This window comes from Ptychodera flava, chromosome 3, assembly GCF_041260155.1.
Source record: "Ptychodera flava strain L36383 chromosome 3, AS_Pfla_20210202, whole genome shotgun sequence".
Classification (NCBI taxonomy): domain Eukaryota; kingdom Metazoa; phylum Hemichordata; class Enteropneusta; family Ptychoderidae; genus Ptychodera; species Ptychodera flava.
Genome location: NC_091930.1, coordinates 3,695,279 through 3,717,825, shown reverse-complemented (window position 1 = coordinate 3,717,825; position 22,547 = coordinate 3,695,279). Strand labels below are relative to the sequence as shown.

General features: G+C 36.4%; 1 protein-coding gene across 1 annotated transcript in view; it reads right to left on the bottom strand.

The window, feature by feature from the left end:
• Window positions 1-693: 693 nt before the first annotated feature.
• LOC139129443 (uncharacterized) overlaps window positions 694-22,547 on the bottom strand; it is a 31,998-nt gene continuing 10,144 nt past the window's right edge. Inside the window, exons 6-7 of the mRNA XM_070695073.1 lie at window positions 1,601-3,330; window positions 694-1,514 (exon numbers count right to left, since the gene is read on the bottom strand). Of these exons, the coding sequence (XP_070551174.1) occupies window positions 3,209-3,330 (122 nt within the window). The 3' untranslated portion in view covers window positions 694-1,514; window positions 1,601-3,208. The remainder of the gene's footprint in view (window positions 1,515-1,600; window positions 3,331-22,547) is intronic.

Here is a 22,547-nt window from a genome sequence, read left to right as displayed (position 1 = left end):
TACGAAACCTACTTGGTGGCTGTATGTGCATTTTTACTTTCAACAGCTAAAACAAGAAGCATAGAGTAGGATTTGCAACATAAATTTAAACTGAGAAACTTTACATTTTGTCTCAAATAATCTTAAAACTTCCACAATGGATAGTAAATAATTGTTTCGTAACAATTATTTAACACTTTGTACTTTAACTTTTGAATGGAAAACAAGAGTGTTATTTCTGTGCACATTTTACACACATACCTATTTTAATTTGCATAATTATACTGTCCCGACTGTCTGGCACTGTCTGGGTCAGAGGTTAGTATATGTAGGTCACCGTCGTGGTCAAGTGGTCCATAAAACAGGAACATTCATCGGGGCCAGGGAGTCACCTAAAGTTGAAATAATTACCCGGTACCAGAAATCAAAAGAGACGACATAGGTAGAATCCACGGGCACTTGTGACCATTGGGACTGTAAGATCTACACTCTCTCTTTGTTTTTGAAAACAAACAAACATTTACACTTTCTTTTTTTTCAAATTGTACAACGCTGATTTTAAACTTATTCAGGAAAAAGTTCGAAACATGAAGTTACACGCGAAAGATATTTGGGCACGATACAAATTTTGTTTCTCTCTCTCTCTCTCTCTCTCTCTCTCTCTCTCTCTCTCTCTCTCTCTCTAAAAAGTACACGTCATTAGAAAAAAAAGTGTTTGGAATCAAAGAAACACTGCCCTGCAGTCTTTTCAACAAGTTTATTCCTGTGTTAAAGAGGATTATGGAAGTGTCATAGCCTTTTGCTTTACATGGAAATTGTAATCCGGTGAAGTTTACCCCCCAGAAAAAATATTCTTTTTTTTTTTTTTTTTTTTTGAAAAAGATAAATTTATTTCAACATAGTCACAAATAAAACAAATCTACATAACTGTGAATACATTAAAATTACAATGCGTCTTGTCTGAAGACAAAAAAACCCCAAATAATTAGCTGTTTAATTGCAAAGATCATCATATGAATGCATTCAGGATGCATTCTTCTCCTTCAAGTCTTACAAGGCTTGAAAACTTTGTGATAAAATACTCAGTTTTGTTCATCATCTTATAAGTGGAATATAATGTATTCATCCATGAGGAGAGATAACATTTCAATTGCATGACATAGGATTGAAGGGAAACTTTAATCCCATCAAGAGTAACTGAATTTCGAATATTCCAAACTGTATATTTTACAAAGGAAGTAATACAGTAAATAATGTCAGATGTTGCATTATTATCATTTTCGATTCCTGCAATTGCTAATCTTTTGATATTGATATTATTATCAAAGTTGTGTTTTCTGACAAAGAAACAAATACATTTCTGCCAGATTTCTTTAACATATTTACACTCAAATAAGATGTGTTCCAGTGTTTCTTCTTGGCCACAAATATGACATTTCCCATCACTTAAATTGAAAGTTTTGGCCAAGCTTCCTGTGACTAGGCCTCGATGGAAATCTTCCAATTTAAATCATTTACTGAATTGATGACAATTCCTGTTGAATTAAGACGGTTGAATAAAGTAGCTTTGTAGCTGTCAGTGAGACTTAGATTCTCAGCCCAAAAAATATTCTCTGTCAGCATTATTGGTCATAGCGCCCTCTTGCGATACGATGTCGAACTCGAATTCAGTTGAACTGGCCATTCAGTTGAAACATGGCGACCTGTGTTGAGGGTCGCTGTCCGCGCTCCCCATGAAATCCATGAAAACTGCGGATATTATACTCGCTTTGAAGAAATCAAGGCGTCGCTACATACAAGAAAGTCATTGGAATGCCCAGGTATGTTTTCGCACACACATCTCTGTGAAAACTTGTCAACTTTTCGGATAAGTTTTTGTCAACACGATGCAACGGGCTGTCTGTGTAGCAAACGATGTGAAATCTGCTGCCGGATTCATCTCAAAAAACATTAAAATGTACAAATTTTAAAATTTTTGTGGTAAACACCAACTATTTTAGCCACATTAGGAATTAATTGCAATGTTTGGTCCAAAATTGGCTGAAAATACCAAAATCTTTAAATTTTGCATCAAAAATTCAATATTTTCAGCCCATCCGTAGCATCGTGTTGTGTAAAACTAGTCTGGAAAGTTGTAGATTTTCACCAGAAATATACCTGCAGACTTGAAATGTTATATTGTCATGTCTGCTTCTATGTATGTTTCTGTACACTCATGCACACATCTGTGAAAGTCAACAAATTATTTTGACAAATATTTCACAAAATATTGCAACAGGCTGCTGTCAGAAAAATTTGAAAATATACAAAAAATATATTTTTCAAAACATTTTGATGAAATAGTGCGTTAAAGTGAAACGTTGATGTTTGATCCAAAATTACCAATAAATCATAGATCCAGGTTGGTCTGTGCGTAAATATGCAAATTACTGAAATGACAGCAAAACATTACACATTTACAGCCTGCTAGTTGCAATGAGTTGTGTAAAATTTGTCAGAAAATTTGTAGATTTTCACTAGAGATATCCCTGCAGAGTTGACATGATGTGGTGTCATGTCTGCTTATATGTACAGTAGTTTAACACAGCCATCCTGTGTTACAACTAATCTGTATGGATTATCCTTACACAGTGCAATGTAAATGGGATTCTCTAACTGACCTTGACCTTTATAGCTGAGAAATTCACCATCACAATTGAAGTGAACCACTCTATGCCCACTCCGATCACAAACATATATGCCATCTTGTTGGTGATCAAAACACAAACCATAAGGCCACTCTAAGTGTCCCTTGCCAATGTCTCTTATACTTTGCATCTGGTGATTCAAAACATGAACACATTTCCTGACATAATCTGATACAAAAATACATTTCTTATTCACAATCAGATCAAAGGGAACGACGTTGTCCTTCTTCAGTTCTTGCAATGTGTTTACCAGATTTATTATATTTTCTCACATATCCATTGTAGTCACCAATGAATATAAAACCATCAGGACTCAAGCAGATACCGTTTGGATCAATTCCTTCTTTGTGTCCAAAACAGTTTAAAATCTTGCTTTGTCCAGAACTCACCACAACTTGACCATTCCCTTGGTCACTCATAAAGTATTGGTCATTGTCTTCATCCACTGTGACAGTGTATGGTTTAAATGACTGGAATGCATGGAATTGTAAGATGAGATCACAGCAGAGTTTGATTGGATCAATAACCTGAACTCTATGATTCTACCAATCACATATAACCCATTGACCGTTCTTCTTGATGTATATTCCTCTGGCCTGATTAAATTGTCCTGGCATTGATCCAGACCCAAACACTTCAAGGACACTCCCCTTGACCGGATGGCCTAGGGAAAACAAAAACATAAACAAAGGTCAAAGGTCAAAATGCAAACTACAATTTCTATGAAGTCAAACATTTTCTGATCTCACAAATTTTGACTGAATGCAAACTTTCTTTGTTTACACAAACACATGGAACATTTAAAGGAACAACCTCCTTACATGTTAATATAACCAACATGTTTCCATGGCAACGTATTTCCATTTTATTTATGGAAATGTGATTTTCAGTCCATAAAGTAAGTTATTGTATCGCTGATTAGCTCATGTTTTACTGATAGAGTTGCCAGGTTGTAAATTGTTTGGTATTTTTGACCTCAATTACAGATACTTGTTGATGTAACTGACGTGTTTCCATGGCAACATATTTGCATTTTATGGATGGAAATGTGATTTTCAGTCCATAAGGTAAGTCATTGCATTTCTAATTAATTAGCTCATGTTTGATGGATAGAATTGCCAGGTTGTAAATATTTTGGTTGTATTTTGATGTCAATCAGAGATACATGTTGATGTAATTCACACGTTTCTATGGCAACATATTAACATTTTATCGGTGGAAATGTGATTTTCAGTCCATACGGTAAGTCATTGTATTGCTGACTAGCTCATGTTTTACTGACAAGACGGAAGGTTGTTAATTGTTTTGTGTTTTTACCTTGATGACAATTATAGATGCGTGTTGATGTAACTCACACGTTTCCATGGCAACGTATTTGCAGTTTATCAGTGGAAATGTGATTTTCAGTCCACAATGCAAGTAATTCTTATTGTATTGCTGAGTAGCTCATGTTTTACGGATAGAGTTGTCAGGTTGTCAATATTTTTGTGTTTTGACCTAAAACACAGATACATGCTAAAGTAACTCGCACATTTCCATGGCAACATATTCACATTTTACCAGTGGAAATGTGATTTTTAGTTCAAATGTAAGTTATGTATTGCAGTGATTAGCTCAGAGATAGAGTTGTCAGGTTGTACATTGAGTTGTGTTTTGATGTTGGTCAGAGATACATGTTGATGTAATTAACACATTTCCATGGCAACATATATGCATTTTATTGATGGAAATGTGATGTTCAGTTCAGAAGTTACAGATAGAATTGCCAAGTTACAAATTGTTTTGTTGTGTTTTGACCTCAATCACAGATATGTAGTGTCCTCTGTATCATTTTTTCCGTCCATGTTTTAATATCCCTACTTTTTTGTAATTATTTGCACATCTCTGGTATAATAGTTTGTGCACAGTATCCATTTCTCTTTTGCTGAGTGTCTTGAAGGTAAAAATACTTTGGGAATTCCTGCTGCGGTTTTGAATGTTTTCCAGTAAACATTTGTGTACATGCACTTGTTGATGGTGAAGACTACTGGAAAAAAAATAAGATTTTGTTGAACAATGTCAGTTTCCATGTCCAAGTTATCTAAAAATTTTGATTCAGTTTAATTTTGTAGTTTTTCTTTAAATTTGGACAATGATAAATTCTGTAATATTTATTTGTTTATTGTACCTTTAGGCCATAGCCAAATGATGTTTTGTTTCAACATGTACAAGCCCCTTGCCTTGAAGTGTGCAAAATATCTCATTCAAATGGTTTTTGTCCATGAATTTTGAAACATTACTGGACCAGTGTTTATATCTTTATTGTCTTGCAGTGGCCATGCAAAAGTTCATTTGCTCAGCATATTTGGTGTTTGTTGGTTCAAATATTGTCATGCTTGTAATTTTTATTGTCATTGATTACTCTGATACATTTTTTGATTCTTTCTTTTTTATGTTGGCCATACTAAATTATCTTGTTCTTTACCATTTTTTTGACTGAGACACACACTTATTAGTAAAAGCCTGTTGTTGTTGTTGTTGTTGTTGTTGTTGTTGTTGTTTTATTTTTGTTCAGTTCATTGTGTGTGCACTATTTCTTTGCCGATATTGGTTTTTAGCTCCCATATATGCATATGTATATATGCAAATGGGAGATATTCTTATAAGGTGGCAAATGGCGTCTGTGTGTATTGTATGTATGTATGTCTGTTAGTCCGTCTAGATCAAAAACTCCTAACCGCAACGGCTGCAGTCTTAGTAGTTGGGGTACAGGTGCACTTAGGGATGGAGATGTTGTTACGTGCAGAGAAAACGAACAAAAGGGTGAACTCAGCAGTTAACGTTTAAACAAAATTTATTACGAAAAAAACTAATTGCTAAGTCAGGGATAGAGTACAAGCTTTAAAAGTGTACAGACTACTTATCTCAGCTGGGACGGCAAAGCTCCAGTCTCAGAGTTGTAACAGTCAGTTGAATGAATGAACAGTCCTTGCAGGCTTGCAGCTGCACAAAGTCCACAGTATAAATCCAGCGTTGACAGTGAAGGTCTTGAAAAGTCTTGAGAATGACTACTGCTGGAGTTTATAGTAACACACAAGAGACACGATCCCAAAGTCTGACTGGAAGCTGAGCGCGTCCCTTTTATAAAGGCATATAAGAACAATCTAGAACTTTTATTGACATGCTAATTACAGTTCTAAAATTATCTCCCTTACACAACTAATCAACTTTCCAGAACATTCCAAACATGACTAATTGAATTCAAGGTTGTGAGGTCATCAAGGGCAGTGACCTTGAGAATGTTCTAGACTAATTGAACTCAGGTCATGATGAGTGTGGGGGAAATGACCTACATAACACACCCCCTCTTCAAAAAAGAAAATTTTTCAAAGAAAAATCTTTCTTTTACAAATGTAATCTTGAAAAGGATTTAAGTACTCAAATTTTGTTTTACTCTAAAGTAAAATTTCTTGAAAGTGAACAACAATAAACTCTAAATACGAGAGAGACAGTCTGCAATTAAATTGTCTCTGCCTTTGATATGTCTAATATTAAGATTAAACTCCTGTAACATTAAACTCCTCTTAGCAATCTCTGATTTTTGCTTTTAAATTTCTGCAGAAAAACAAGAGGGTTGTGATCAATATAAACCACTATTGGCTGATTTGAAGAAGTAACATAAACTTCAAAATGCTGTAAAGCTAATATCAAAGATAAACACTCTTTTTCAATTGTAGAGTAGTTTCTCTGAGATTTGCTAAATTTGCAAAATTTGTTAAAAATAGCAAACAAGATGATCTGTCCCATGACTATCCTCTTGCAATTTGGTATTGGAAAACTCGAAATGGCACTGAACTTGGCATAAAGTATGCATGGCAAAGTCCGGTTATTTTTATTGAGTTCGATAAAGTCATTGTTTGGCAAATACTTGGCTTCCTCCTGGAGATATTCCGCTTTCATAGGATTCAGTCTTTCTGGATGTTGTTCCACTGGATTACTGTCGCAGACATCTTCATTGTGATAGGTGATGTTTGTCCTCGTTGAAATATCTTGGAACAGGTGTTTATATTCATGAAGCAGTTCTTTCACCTGTTGTTGTTGTTCTCGCTGGAGGTGTGCCAACTTTGTAGACTCCAGCTTCTCCAGGATTTCTGAGTTCTGAAGCTTGACCGAGCCCAGCCTTGAGTTTAGAGTATTTTCACTCAAGTCAGTTTCAGTATCACTATCTTCATAATGGCTTGAACTGACTGCACTGACAGGCTGAGTTATAGTAGGATTATCCCTATCCAAATATGGCTTAAGCATATTTATGTGACATAGCTGTTTTTGTTTTCGCCTGTCAGGTGTTATTATGATGTAATTTAAATCACTCAATTTCTTATCGATTAGATATGGCCCAAAGTAACGAGCATGGAGTGGTTTGCCAGGAATTGGAAGTAGAACAAGAACTTTTTGACCTGGTTCAAACTTCCGTTTTGAGGTGTTTTATCGTATTTGGTTTTCATTGACTGCTGAGATGACTCAAGATTTTCTCTGGCTAATTCACATGCTTTAGAGAGTTTTGTACGAAAATCTGACACATATTGCAAAATATTCAGACAATCATCATCGTCTGATAGGATTTCTCTTTAACGAGCTTAAGTGGGCCACGGACTGTATGTCCAAATACAAGCTCAAATGGGCTAAAACGAAGAGACTCTTGAATTGACTCTCTAACAGCAAAGAGCAGAAAATGAATTCCTTCATCCCACTGCTTCTCTGTGTCAAAACAGTAGGTCCTAATCATGTTTTTCAAAGTTTGATGAAATCGCTCAAGAGCACCCTGACTTTCTGGATGATAGGCGGATGACCTATACTGTTTAATGCCTAGCTGATCCATTACTTGTTGAAAAATACCAGACATAAAGTTGGAGCCTTGATCGGATTGGACACATTTAGGGAGGCCAAATAAAGTGAAAAATTTGACTAAAGCTCTCACTATAGTCTTTGTCTTTATATTTCTCAGTGGTATGGCTTCTGGGAACCGAGTTGATGTACACATAATTGTCAGCATGTACTCATTTCCTGATCTTGTTTTTGGTAGGGGCCCAACACAGTCTATTAGTATCCTACTAAATGGTTCTTGAAATGCAGGAATTGGCTGTAAAGGGGCCTTTGGAATGGTCTGATTTGGCTTTCCTACCATTTGACATGTGTGACAGGTTTTACAGAAATGTGCTACATCCTGCCTGAGATTAGGCCAATAAAAGTGACTGAGAATTTTGTGATAAGTTTTCCTTACTCCCAAATGACCAGCCCAGGGGGTTTCATGGGCTAGGCGCAATATTTCAGCACGATAGGGCTTTGGAACAACAATTTGATGTTTTATAGCCCAATCGTCATCAACCAAAGACATCTGGAGGTCTCCATTTACGCATGAGAATACCAGATTTTGTATAATAGGAAACAGAGCTATCTGAAGTTTTACCTTCATCATCTACCCTGTCAAACAAAGACAAAATATCTGGGTCTTTGTGTTGTTCTGCAATGAGATTTGATCTAGAAAATGCTGACTTTGGTCAGCAGAAGTTTTACTGGAAGTTTCAAATCCACGAGGGATAACGGAATGATCCGTGTCAAACACCTGACTGAGAAAGGTGTCATTTAAGTCAACATCTGTGACATTATTTTGAGAGTATTTTGATTCTCGGAAGTTTTCTTTGACATGGCTCGAGTAATGGCACATGAAGGAAACAAATCGGGTATCTCTTGTTCAATTGGCTCTGGATCCTGATCTAAACTAGGATTATCAGTCACAAGTGGATTAGTAATGACCTTGTCCCCAGCAAGGTCGTTTCCAAGAAGAAGGTGAATCCCTTCAAAAGGCAAAAAAGGCCTAATACCTAAAGCCACAGGTCCAGAAACAAAGTCCGAAGACAAATAGACATTATGGAGAGGAACAGGAATGAAGTCATTGCAATCTACCCCCTTAATAAGAACTTTAGAACCTGAAAATGACTTTTCAGAAAATGGCAGGGTATCTGCCAACAAAAGAGACTGGGAAGCCCCGGTATCTCTTAAAATTTTGACAGGGGTAGCGGAAGAAAAATCACTAGAAAGTGATATAAAACCATCATGAATAAATGGTTCGAAAATACCCATAATGCTATCTTGAGAAGAATTGACCTTGACCTCATTAATTGGGGATAAGAGGGGTTTAACCTCAGAAAATGTGTTGCACACATTATTAGACTCTAATTGAGTTGATGAAGAAATAAAGCCGGTTGGCTTAGATCCACTTTGACCACTTTGACCTTCACGTTTTCTTTTCAATTTGAAACACTCTGACATTAAATGGCCGTCTTTCTTACAATAATTACAAGAAAGTGTACCAAACTGTTTGTCAGAAGGAGATTGAGACTTGGGATCTGATGATGTGGGAGTGTTACTTGAACTCTGTGAACTGTTGTCATTTGATTTTCTACTCTCCTTTGAAAAATTCTTGGATGAAAAGGAGGAGTTAAATTTACCTGCATTGTTTCTGTATGAAAAGGACTGGGATGGTTTGCTGAGAAATGAAGATTTGTGGGTCAATGAATAATCATCGGCCAAACGTGCAGCAACCTCCAATGTATCTGCCTTTTGTTCATTGATAAACGTCTTGATGTCACTCCGAATGCACCTCTTAAATTCTTCAATCAAACAAGCTGTCGTAATTTGTCATAATTCTGACTGACCTTTTCAGAAGAACACCAGCGATCAAACAGTTGTTTTTTGTTCGAGCAAATTCAACATAAGTTTGATCCTTCACCTTCTCACAATCCCTAAATTTCTGACGGTAAGCTTCAGGCACCAACTCATAGCCCTTGAGAATTAATTCCTTCACAGAATCATAATCTGAAGCCTGCTCTACTGACAACTGAATGTAAATTTCTCTGGCTTTACCCACCAAAGCACTCTGCAAAAGCATAGACCAGGACTCCTTAGGCCAATTCAGACTCTGAGCAATTTTCTCAAAATGAAGGAAATATTTATCAACATCCTTTCTTGGAAAGGGGGAACTAACCTGAAATGCTTAGTGATGTCAAACTTGTCTGAAGGGAAGAATTTTCCTGATTGTCCAAGCTCTAAACGTCTCATTTCTAACTGTAGTCGATGTTCTTCCAATTCTCTCTCCTTTTCTCTCTGTCTTTCTTCCATTTGTAATTCTTTGTCTTTCATTTGTAATTCTTTGTCTTTCATTTGTAATTTTTCCTGCCTTTCCCTTTCTTCCATTTGCAATTTTTCCTTTTCTAATTCCAATTTCTTAAGCTCCAAATCTGCCTGTATTTCTAATTCTAATTTTTTGAGTTCGAAGGAAGACTCAGGCTCATAATCTTTTAAGGCAGACTCCTCAAAATGGCCAGAATTAACTAAATGTTTTGCAATCTTGAACTGAATTTCTCGCTTGCGCATAGATCTTTTGACATCTACTTTAAGGAAATTTGCCAGTGCTATGAGGTTGTCTTTTCTGAGGGAATTAAATGTGTCCTGATCAAGGTCATCCATAAATTCGTCTGGCTTGAATTCCGCCATGATTGAATTTCGCTGAGTTCACAGTATACAGTAGTTTTGAAAAGGCTGTCAAAATGTTGTCAAACGGCTCAAAATATTCGTATCCCGGACAAGCCCCCAATTTGTTACGTGCAGAGAAAACGAACAAAAGGGTGAACTCAGCAGTTAACGTTTAAACAAAATTTATTACGAAAAAAAACTAATTGCTAAGTCAGGGATAGAGTACAAGCTTTAAAAGTGTACAGACTACTTATCTCAGCTGGGACGGCAAAGCTCCAGTCTCAGAGTTGTAACAGTCAGTTGAATGAATGAACAGTCCTTGCAGGCTTGCAGCTGCACAAAGTCCACAGTATAAATCCAGCGTTGACAGTGAAGGTCTTGAAAAGTCTTGAGAATGACTACTGCTGGAGTTTATAGTAACACACAAGAGACACGATCCCAAAGTCTGACTGGAAGCTGAGCGCGTCCCTTTTATAAAGGCATATAAGAACAATCTAGAACTTTTATTGACATGCTAATTACAGTTCTAAAATTATCTCCCTTACACAACTAATCAACTTTCCAGAACATTCCAAACATGACTAATTGAATTCAAGGTTGTGAGGTCATCAAGGGCAGTGACCTTGAGAATGTTCTAGACTAATTGAACTCAGGTCATGATGAGTGTGGGGGAAATGACCTACATAACAATGTGAATTTGTTCAAATGAACATGTCAGTGCCAAAAATATGCAAATGAGGGGGGAAAAAGAAAAATCATGCAAATGGCTAAAACTCAGTAAGCATTGGTCAGATTGGGTTGAAACTTAGTATGCAGATTGGTTTAGGTATCCTAAATTATGTGTGCACAAATTAGGGTAAAATTTGCATGTTTATGTTTTTAGGGTATTTTTTTCCATTTTAAGTCAAAAAATCAAAAATCATCTGATCGCTCTGAAAGTTAATATTCATGTTCCTCAGGATGACCTTAGTCAAGTTTGTACAAATTGTGTTGATATTATCATATTTGTAATTTTAGGGCAATTTTCCCAATTTTTGGTCAAAAATTTTTTTATCCAAAAAGCTCTGATCTGATAGCTTTGATATTTGGTTTACAGGTATCTTAGATTTATCACGATATAATGTATTGAAGTTAGGTTAAAACTGGCATTAGGGGACGTTTCCATCTAAAAAATAGTGCATATTCAATGCACATTCACCCCTTGAAATAGGGGTTTGAAGGGGTATGGAGCTCCTAATTAAAATTATTTGCCATCTCGTAAGCTGTTTGCAATATGTGATCAGAGATAGAGATTAAGTGGGTGTACAGGGAAGACATCTCTGCCTTACACACTTCACTCATACAATAATCGTTCGCCTTGAACTTCTTTGAACATTGTACCTAATTTTCACAGAATAGGACCTATAGTATAAATATACTACAAGCCATATGTTAGTTCAAATTAATAAAAGTAGGAACAAATTCCGATGTCCTGAAATGATAATACTGTTGTCAAGGTTTACACGAGACTGAGTTTGTGCCGCTTCGCTGTACAATACCATGCAATGGCATAAAGTATTACCGGCCAAGCTATTGGTATCTGAAGTTGTTGACTAAGCGTTATGTAATGTCTGATTATATCTGATATATCTACTTTAGATTGCATATTATCAGTGCAGAAAGAGCCCAAAAAAGTGCACAGTTTTTTAGATGCAAGCATCCCGTCATGGCATTTTTATCACAACTGGAAGTTGTGATATAGAGGTGGTTTCAACCGGTGTTTGATGTCGTCCATTTCCGTAAACGACAAAAAGTCAAAAACTGCTGAACAGACTGCGTTGATATTTGATACCGATACATAGACTGGTTCCAAGGTTCCAATTCGGAAAAATGGAGCCAAACGGAGCGCCGGTTAGATAGTTTTGGGAAATTTCTAACCCCCTTTTTATCTAATTGATTTTAGGGGTCTTTCATATATGTAGTTTTGGAATGTACACCAATCCTGCATTGTGGACTGTTTTATGAGTTGTTGAACAGAAATGAGGTTTTGATGAATGTTAGAAATATGCAGGATGGCTGATTCGAAGTATAAGAGATTTCTATGGTCTTTTGGGCATCAAAAGCATTAAAAAAACATATTTCATAGTTTAGATTCTCACTTTTGAGATGACCCTAGGCATTTGTTAAGTAAACATCCTTGAGTCAATATACAGACTTTGACATTCCAGAGATTAAGTATCCACAACCTCACATGTTACAGTCTTTCACTACAATGGTATGGCCCAAACCCATTGTTATCAATGGAGAGTGTGGACCTGTCTACAGGAAATTGGGGTGAACAGGTTAGACAATGACGTTACAAATTGTAGGTTAGTTATCAAGGTAGCACCAGCATAGAGTCCTGAGCATCTGTCCAGGTGTTCTCACAGTAAATTACAGGGAAAAAGTTATTTGAGAAGTTTCTCTCCTTTAAATAGAAGTATATTACAATTTAAACCATGGATAGATTGCTCTCAAATGATCTGAAACACAGTTATTGCCCATTAGCAACAAATCTATAGCAAGATTTATGTAAAGTTCATGAACTTACACAAGGTATTAGACAAAAGATGACCATGACTTTGCTACTTTTCAACATTTATTTCAATCAGATTTCCCCAGCTTAGTGTATAATTTTGTAATCTTAATTACTGTCAACTTAGCTTTACTAACTTATTCATACCTCATTTTCTTACACTACTGTTATACCTTATAACCACAAAATTTCAAGAGATGCATATATGATTGTCACTTAACAAACAATTTACAAATATGTCTTCTGCTTTTTCTCCATATACATATACATGTCTCTTTTCTCATAAAAATGAGCTTAAAATCGCAATGTGAAAAATAGTCTTTTAGCTATATGTTGCTTATTGACTTCGTGGTCTGTCTAATTCACAGTGAGTGTGGTTGTTGATAAATGCCGATATTACTAGGCGGTCATTATGTCCAAGCGCCATTGGCGGTATTTTTTAACATAATGACCATAGGTCATTATCACATCTGGAAGTTGTGATATAGGGTTAGCTTCAACCGGTGGTGGACAGTGTCCATTTTCCGTAAACGACAAAAAGTAAAAAAAACCGCTGAACAGACTGCATTGATATTTGGTAGAGATATTCAGACTAATTTCAAGGTTCCGATTCGGAAAATGGAGCCAAACAGAGCAGCGGTTAGATAGTTTTGGGAAATTTCTAACCCCCCTTTAACTAATTGATTTTAGGGGTCTTTCATATATGTAGTTATGGAATGTACACCAATCCTGCATTGTGGACTATTTAATGAGTTGTGGAACAGAAATGAGGTTTTGATGAATGTTACAAATATGCAGGATGGCTGATTCAAAGTATCAGAGATTTTCATGCGCTTTTGGTAATAAATTGATAAAAACAACATATTTAATGTTTTAGATTTCTCACTTTGTTATGACCCTTAACATTACAGACTTGATGACATAACTAGCTGCTGACCTGTTTACTGGCGCATTGATTTAAAGGCAAAGATCGTTTTATTTTGTAATAAGGACGTGTGATTTCGTAAAACATAGTCTATTAGCCTGGAAATGTGATTTTTGGGAATACTGCTTACCCCACTGACAAACAGTGTGGTTTGAAAATGGCTGGAATTTGCTACTTCGGGACTTTGTTTTCTGTGTGCATTTACTGACAAACTCCAAACCCGCAGCACCTACCCATTCAGTATTTCATGTACAGGTGTACCCAGAGATAGAGTAGTTTCACAATGTGCCAGTTGTGATCAAGTGCCATTGGCGCTATTTTTTTAGGGGCAATTATTGCCTTTTTTGGTCAAAAAATTTTTCTCCTAAAACTACTGATCTGGTAGTTTTGATATTTAGTGTACAGGTTCCTAGGGTTTATGTTAATAAGATATATTGAAATCAGCATGGAATCTGCTATTTTGTATTTTGGGGCAATTTTTGTCATTTTTGGTCAAAAAATTTGTTTCTCAAAATTTACCAGTCTGATTGCTTTGATAAAGTAAACGAGTTCCCAGGGTTTGAAATTAGGTTGAAATCTTGAATTTTGAATTTTTTGGGGCAACTTTACAAAACTGTCAATCTTACAGGGATACTCTCATTTTGTATTTTTAAGATTGTTTTCGGTAATTTTATACCTACTGGAACTGAGAGTATATAATGTGGTGATTTAGTAGCATTTGATATGGGAAACTGTATTTGGTGTTGAAATGAGGTAAAAAAATCATCAGAAAACATAGCTGAGGTGACTTTAGCAGGTTTGGTTTCAATATATTTCAAAATTTGTTCAATGTTTAAGAGTATCAAGGTTGTAAATATTTTGACACATTTCCTGTCATCTGCATGGTCATTGTATATCTCATGCAAAGATGGTCGATACAAAGGGGTGGACCATTTGATATCCTGGGGGGTTCCTGCCAGATTTGGAAAAAAAATCCAAACAATGTCAATAAAAAAATCAGCAAAGAGAAGATTTGACAAAAAGAAAAGGTGGGAGAGTGGGGAAAAAGAATAATGGATGGATAAAAAGATAATGTACCTCATCAATCTTCAGACACCCCCTCCCTTTATCAAATGGTCCACCCCGATGTATTTTTGCCGGCAATTAACCATGCAGTGTATATTAGTCAAGTTAGGTAAGGTGTGGAGCGGTCTCAGTCAGAAAAATGTAACAACTTAGCCGGCTATTGAACCACTCTTTTTTGGGAGTGGAGATTTAGCCGAGTGGTTCTCTTTGTGGCCTCTCCGCTAGGTGACTGATGCCGTATGTTGTGGGTTCGAACCCGATTGAAAACTTGCCGTATTTGAAAGGAATAGTCAAGTTCACCACAGTTAAATTTCTTAACTTTATCTCTTGTGTTATCATCCTTGTGTAATTGGTTAAGTTTATAAGTTGTTCCAGATGTGGATGCACCAGATGTTCTTGAAGAAAACAATGTTTACTTTTCCCTGTAGGATTTCTGAGTTAATGATTGTATGTTGAAATCTCCCCATGTATGTGATGTATGGGCAAAATGTAAACATTGGTATTTCAGTCTATGTCAAATACTGTAAATGAAAAATCAAGAACAGTTTGCTCTGTGCTTCTAAAAGATAACATATTTATCGATACATATACTGCCTTACAGATTGATTGTCTTAAAAATTATCACAGAAGTAGAAAAGGAAAAGAGACTAATCAAATTGCTATGACATATTTACCCTATTTCTATACTTAACTATTTTATCATTACACTCAGCTGTTTGTTATATCTTTATCACTTTCCATGGGCCAAGGCACACTTGATGGTCAATGTCATCACTCTGTGCCTGTCTGTGTATGTCAGTCTGTCTGTATGTATATCCATGTTTCATACAATTGTTGGCTTCTTTTGATAACTATGTGGGAGCGAACAGTGATATTGTCACTATTTTTCTTCTTCTCTCAAACAAACTCCACCGAGTCATTTTCTTATCTTGCTCTTTTGGCAGTTTTATCTTTTGAAATATATATGTTGAGCCAAAGTATTTTGTTTAAAATAACAATGGTACATTCAAGTACATTCAGAAACTTCAGCTTTTAAATTTAAGGTCAGCGCATTTTTACTCAAAAGGGATCCATAAATAGATGTTATCTTAAAATTGTAAAACTGACCATCAACTGGCTAAGATCAAAACATCTCTGAACATTGTATTGCAATCTATCTTATGCTACTCAGAGGTTTCTTTGACCTTATGTAGCACTCCTTATGAAAATATCCAAACACAGTCTTTAACCCTTTGCACCCTGACCCCCTTGTGACCTATGTCATATGAACTTTTTCTTCCAAGCTGGGTTCAAAGGGTTAACTTGGATCATTATCCTTACATGTCAGTCAACTAGCTGTATTGTCATCATGTTGGTACTAATAACTGTAATGTATGTCTCTTTCTGTCACCCATTGTGCTAGCTGTTGATGTGTTTACTGTACCTAGTTGTCTAGAGCTGCCTTTACAAACAACTTTGCCTTCTATATTCTAGCTCTTCTAGCTCTTCTTGCCCTTCACATATATTCTTAGATGCAGAATATTCAGCTGTATATATTGTGTAGTTATTGCACGTAACTTACAAATTTACACATAAGATGGATGGATCATGTTTTCACCTGGTTTGAGGATAAGTACTTGGTATTGCCTTTGGTTCTGTTCCATTTTGAACAGTAAAGGTATTTTGCAGGAAATTATTGACAGCTGCCAAATATGAATCATAGACATTACAACCTAAACTATAAAATCATCTTTTTTCTATCAATTTAACAATGTGGTCTATCACTTTTGTAGTACTGGATTGTTGGATTTTTCAAATTATTAAATTGTAAATTTACCATTAGTGTCTTGTGTTATTCAGAATTCTGCCAAAAGGTCTTATCCATAGTAAGAACTGTGGAGTAAGATAGTTTGAAAGAAATGCAATTGAAATCTCAGTTGAAATATTCATAAAGCCATATGTATAACTCTCTACATAAACGTTAATCCAAATTCTTTGCTTTCTGTTACATTGTACAATGTAGGTGAAGACGGCATTTGCAACCTGATTTTCTATGGACATAACAGTCAAATCATGGTGACTGACAGAGTAGGAGATGATGTAATGGACAAAGATCAGTGAAGTACCTTTGTCAGAATTACTGAAGATGAGAACACAGATGAAGACTGCAACTAAAGGTTATCAGAATTCCATTCTACAAAGGACCTCCTTCCTGGTAACAGCAGCCATGCTGAAGATGATGTCTAAATGGTTTCAACTAAGATTGGAATTCAACACCGTGTACATATTGTACACACAAACCAAACGGCCCTTTTCAGGGCCATCACATCCTCCAAAAAGAGAACTACCGTATACCATATATTTCTGTTATCATTGTGTTTCTGATTTAAACATTCATTTCTGTTTATCCATGGTATTGCTTCATACTTGTTTCTTGGATAAAACATGCCAGTCAGCTAACCTATACAGGTGAGCAGGTAGGTAGAAAGCTGTAAAACAAGTTGAAGACTGCTACAGAGGATCTTGGGACAGACAAACACAACTACTCAGTTGCTTTGAGTAAAATAAAATAAATTGTAATTGTGCTTTACAAAATACTTAAAACCTCTTTCATAGCTCCACCTTTACTCGGCAATGACACACTCTCTTGTTTTGATTTTGTAATGTAGCCCAGATCAGTCAACTGCCATGCGTAGTCAGTGAGGGACTGTTATCTGTTTGTTTGCAATTTGTTTTCCGATTTTACTGATTCTGAGCTATGCCACTGTGAAGCCATTGGTTCACACATCCAAACCCTAATGAATGGATTTGAAATAAATACGCCTGTCAGTCAAGATACTCTACACTTTTCTCTATACCGGTAGGTAACATTTTACACGGTGCAATCAATTGTACTCATGCATACATGATGGACACATTTTAGACCAAAGCAAGCAAAAGGATGTTATTACGTGTATTATATCATACCAGTATATTGATGGCTGCAAATGCAGCGATCTGATTGGTCGAGACGCGAAAAGAACCGTGGTATATTGGCGATATACCACAGCTGGCATACGCGCGAGCTCTCAGCTTGAGCAAAAATCCGTTTTTGACATTCCATGCCAGAATTTCAATATACTGTTATGATATAATAGCAATAAATCACAACCAGCAACAGTATACCACTCGATTTTGACCAGTTCACTTCATGTATGCACTCGCTGTAATGTCGTGAACTGGTCAAAATCTCGTGGTATACCGTCGCTGGGTGTGCTTTATTGCTTAAATATATATGAGGCTACATCAAGAATGCTTGATATCTATTACTAGAGTTTTCACACATTCATGCTATCGTCAGACATTATATATATATATATATATATATATATATATATATATAAACCCATGTATTCAGGCAATTATATATATATATATATATATATATATATATAATTGCCTGAATACATGGGTTTATGTGCCCGAGAGCAGCTAGGTGACAATTTGCCCGACGCAAGAAGGGCAAATTGTCTCCCGCTGCAAGGGCACATAAACCCATGTATTCAAGCAATAATATTTTTATTTCATGCCTCTTCACAGTCAATGCTATATGACATTTAGTTACATGCATGGCATTTTCAAACAATTTTACCATTATCAACCAGCATCAAGCAGATTTTAAGGAAAATCAAAATAGAAGTTCACGCATGGATATTTTACATCTAGCGTTAAGCGTCTACTTTGACGTTGAAAACGTCGAAGGGCTTCACTGGATTGGGTAACCATGGAAACCGGTCAGTACATCGTTCACCGGCCTTCTAACTCCCCGGATGTTCCTATTCAAATCACTGATTTGCTCTCACATCGAGGCATATATATATATATATATATATATATATATATATATATATATATATATATATATATATATATATATATATATATATATATATATATATATATATATATATATATATATATATATATATATATATATATATATATATATATATATATATATATATATACACACTTTTACTTTACATTCAGATACATAGATGATGTCAATTCTCTGAATATTTCCAGACTCAGTGACTATCTCCCTGTGATTTATTCATCTGTTCAAACAGATAGAACACAGCACATCCATCGCACTTGGCATCACTGACTTCTATCCCTCTATTACCAAGAAATTGCCAGCAGATGTGATCCAGCATGCACAAAAATTTACCAGCATCATAGACTAAGAGGTGAACATCATTATGCATTCAAGAAAGTCCATCCTGCAAGACAAAGAATCTGCAAGAAAGCTCCACTGGTGACATGTTTGATGTGACAATGGGGTTATTGATGGAGCAGAAATATGCGAACTGGTCAGATCATACAATCTCATCACTCATCCAAATACTTGCTGGGAATAATAGAATCTCACACCCCAAAGGACCTGGGATCAGATTTCTCATATGACCTGGGATATTTTGTCTCACACGAGCCGCAGGCGAGTGTGAGACAAAATATCCTCAACGAGTGTGAGAAATCTGATCCCAGGTCCTTGGTGTGTGAGATTCTTTTTTCTCACATGACCACAAAATGCGTTAAATTCATGTTGGACACGTAAAATATTATCAAAAATCGTGACAACTCTGTCGTCTGCCACTGTACTTTGACCTGCTTACTTTGTAGTTCTAGTCCATGTGATACTCGTCATGCCATTGGATAACATTTTAGGCGTGGAACAAAACAGACTGTTCATCATCCAATCAGAGCTCGTGTAATATTTACTGCAGAGTGTGGGACGGTTTCTGAGAGTGTGGGATCGAGTTTTCCAACACTGTCGATCCCGCACTCCCAGCGGCCAGGAATGTGAAAAAACCTATGTCAGCCTTTTCCAAGGTGACGGCCTCGCAGTTACAAACAGCAGATCACCAAGGCAGTGCGATAAAATGAAGAAAGAAATCATTTCCATTTTCCATTCATTTGACCTATGCATCACCATACAAGCAAACATGAAGGCCACAGATTTCCTTAAGGTAGTGATGTGCCTCGATGACAGATGGTTAGACTCAAATTTCTACAATTCTTTTCTGATTAACCACTTTTTGGGCTCATTTTAAAGCTTTTGAAGAAAGAAAAACTGCCACCGTCTTAGTTTTTCGAAAATCCAATATTTAATTTTTCCGCATAGAGTTAATACAGGAAGGTTGGCCATTTTGAATTTGAAATATCGCGAAATGTTGGGTGATTTGCTTCACTAGTTCCAACTTTGCACGGTGACAGAATGGTTGAAAGTTTCATTGAGGAAAATTTGAGCAAAAATTTAAAGCTTTCACTTTTCGAGGTGCGTACTACCTTAATGTAACACTCACCAACATTTTAACCTTACAAGTTACAGCAAAGCAAACACCAGCTGTCTAATCTACATAGATAAATGATCCAACCATCCACCACCCATCTTGAAACAAATACAAATCTCAGTCAACAAAAGGATATCCAGCATCTCGGACTGCAAAGGCCAACATTGTAAAAGGCCTTCCCTGAATACGATACAGCACTCAGGACGAGCGGACACCATAGCCAACCACTGACTGGCAACACCTTTAAAAGATCACAAGGCTGGCAGATAATTGGTGTAACCCATTAGTCCAGTCAATCTGCGAGATTTGTCATAAATAGACAACTGATCCCTGCATGAGAAGTGCCTTGTAACATCAATACCTTTAGAAAGCTCCATAATCACCAAAGATGCCACAATTGAATAAAGCAGTAAAAAAAAAACATTGGCAGAAGACTCCTAAACCTCATTAAATTCAACTTCCCCAAAGGACATCCATTACACAAGATCTTCAATAAAAACAATGTGAAAGTCAGCTACAGCTGTACAAGAAATATGGGCAGCATCATCAGAGCCCATAACAACCACCTCCTACACAACGACAACAACCAGCCATTAAGTCATGCAACCGACGCAAAAAAAGAAAATTGCCCATTATCCTGAAACTGCCTCACATCCTCAGTAGTGTATAAAGCCACCGTTACTACAAGCGATGATGCAAATCACTACATCGGACTTATGGACTCATCTTTTAAAACAAGATATACATACCACAAATACACTTTCAAAACATCAAAACACAGGAACAGCACGGAACTCTCAAAATACATATGGACCCTGAAGGACAACACCACAAAATACAACATCACATAGTCTATAATTGACAGAGCCCAGCCCTATACTCAACCAAAACAATACGCTGTAACGTCTGCATCACAAAGAAATTGCATATTATCTACTCAGAAAAGTCAAAACTCCTGAACAATTTTTACACTCAGAAATTATTTCTAAAATGTAGACACAGGAGCAAATTCCTTCTCATTGACGCTTGATTGTGCATGACAACAGCCCTATTTGCATACACACCTGACCCTATACGTAGCTACAGGCCTGATGTCTATATCACTCCTGATGATTGCACAGACTGTACAGTAACAACTTCAAGTTCCATTGCTAGCAATACTTCGTTACCCTCAGTGTGGAAACGCATTGAGCACTGTTCATTTTTTGACACCAAGCCACTGTTCATATATATATATATATATATATATATATATATATATATATATATATATATATATATATATATATATATATATATATATATATTAAACACCTATTGCCTGGTCATGAGGGCTATAGCACCCGTCTATTACCCCGAGGGGCCGTGTGTTACCAGAAACACATCGCTATTCCCCGAGGCCGTAGGCCGAGGGGTATAGCGATGTGTTTCTGGTAACACACGGCCACGAGGGGTAATAGACGAGCGCTATAGCCCGAATAAAGACCAGGCTATAGGTGTTTTATAACACACCACATGCTCATGTTGTGTTATCTAGTTTTTAATGTGTTTTGATATTTTGCACCGCAACAATCCATTGTGACAAGTTTACTGGGCGACGTACAGCGGTTTCAGTTGTACGTGGTACCACTTTCTTTCAAAAAATATTCTAAGCATACCTAGCGACATCCTTAGTTGCACTTTAATCTTTTCCATCGATGAGCTGTTCAAGTTCCTACGCTGTTGGAATGTTGGAAAATGTTGGAAAATCTGTTTTAGAGAATGTGTCGTCACCTATCCCGGACGCACATCACGTTCCAGTCACCCGCCATTGTTTCAAAGCTGCAGACGACACTACGGTCACGTGACCGGGCACTTTTCCAAATTTGGTCAGAACTATTTCCCTAGGGAAATAGCTTTTCAAAAAATACCCTCTGACGTCACTTTTGTCGATCTGGTGGGGACTAGACGTATCTATATTCACGTCACGTGACGTATTCTAGCGAATCGCGACATGATATGAGCATGTGGTGTGTTATAAATATATATATATATATATATATATATATATATATATATATATATATATATATATATATATATATATATATATATTATAGCCCAAACATGGGACTATGTGCCCGAGGGTAGGTGACCATTTGCCCGACGTAAGGAGGGCAAATGGTCTCCTGCCCCGAGGGTACATAGTCCCTTGTTTGGGCTATAATGTTTTTATTACATGCCTCTCTTACTCAGTTTGCACCAAAAATATTTACGTTTATTGGCAAATTATAGTCAAATGCTTTATTTTCATTTTAGACGAAAAACTGTTAAAAATAGAACGATTTTCATCATCGAATGGCGCATTGATATGTTTAACCTACTGTTATGCGGTTTATCAATATTTTTATGCGAAATTTTCCAAAAACCGGATTTTCTGTGCAAAACAGAAATTTCAATACTTTTTACATCCAAAAGTTTTCAAGTTGAAAATAGTTCTGGTTCACTTTCAGTCCGGTGATGACTATGCGGCT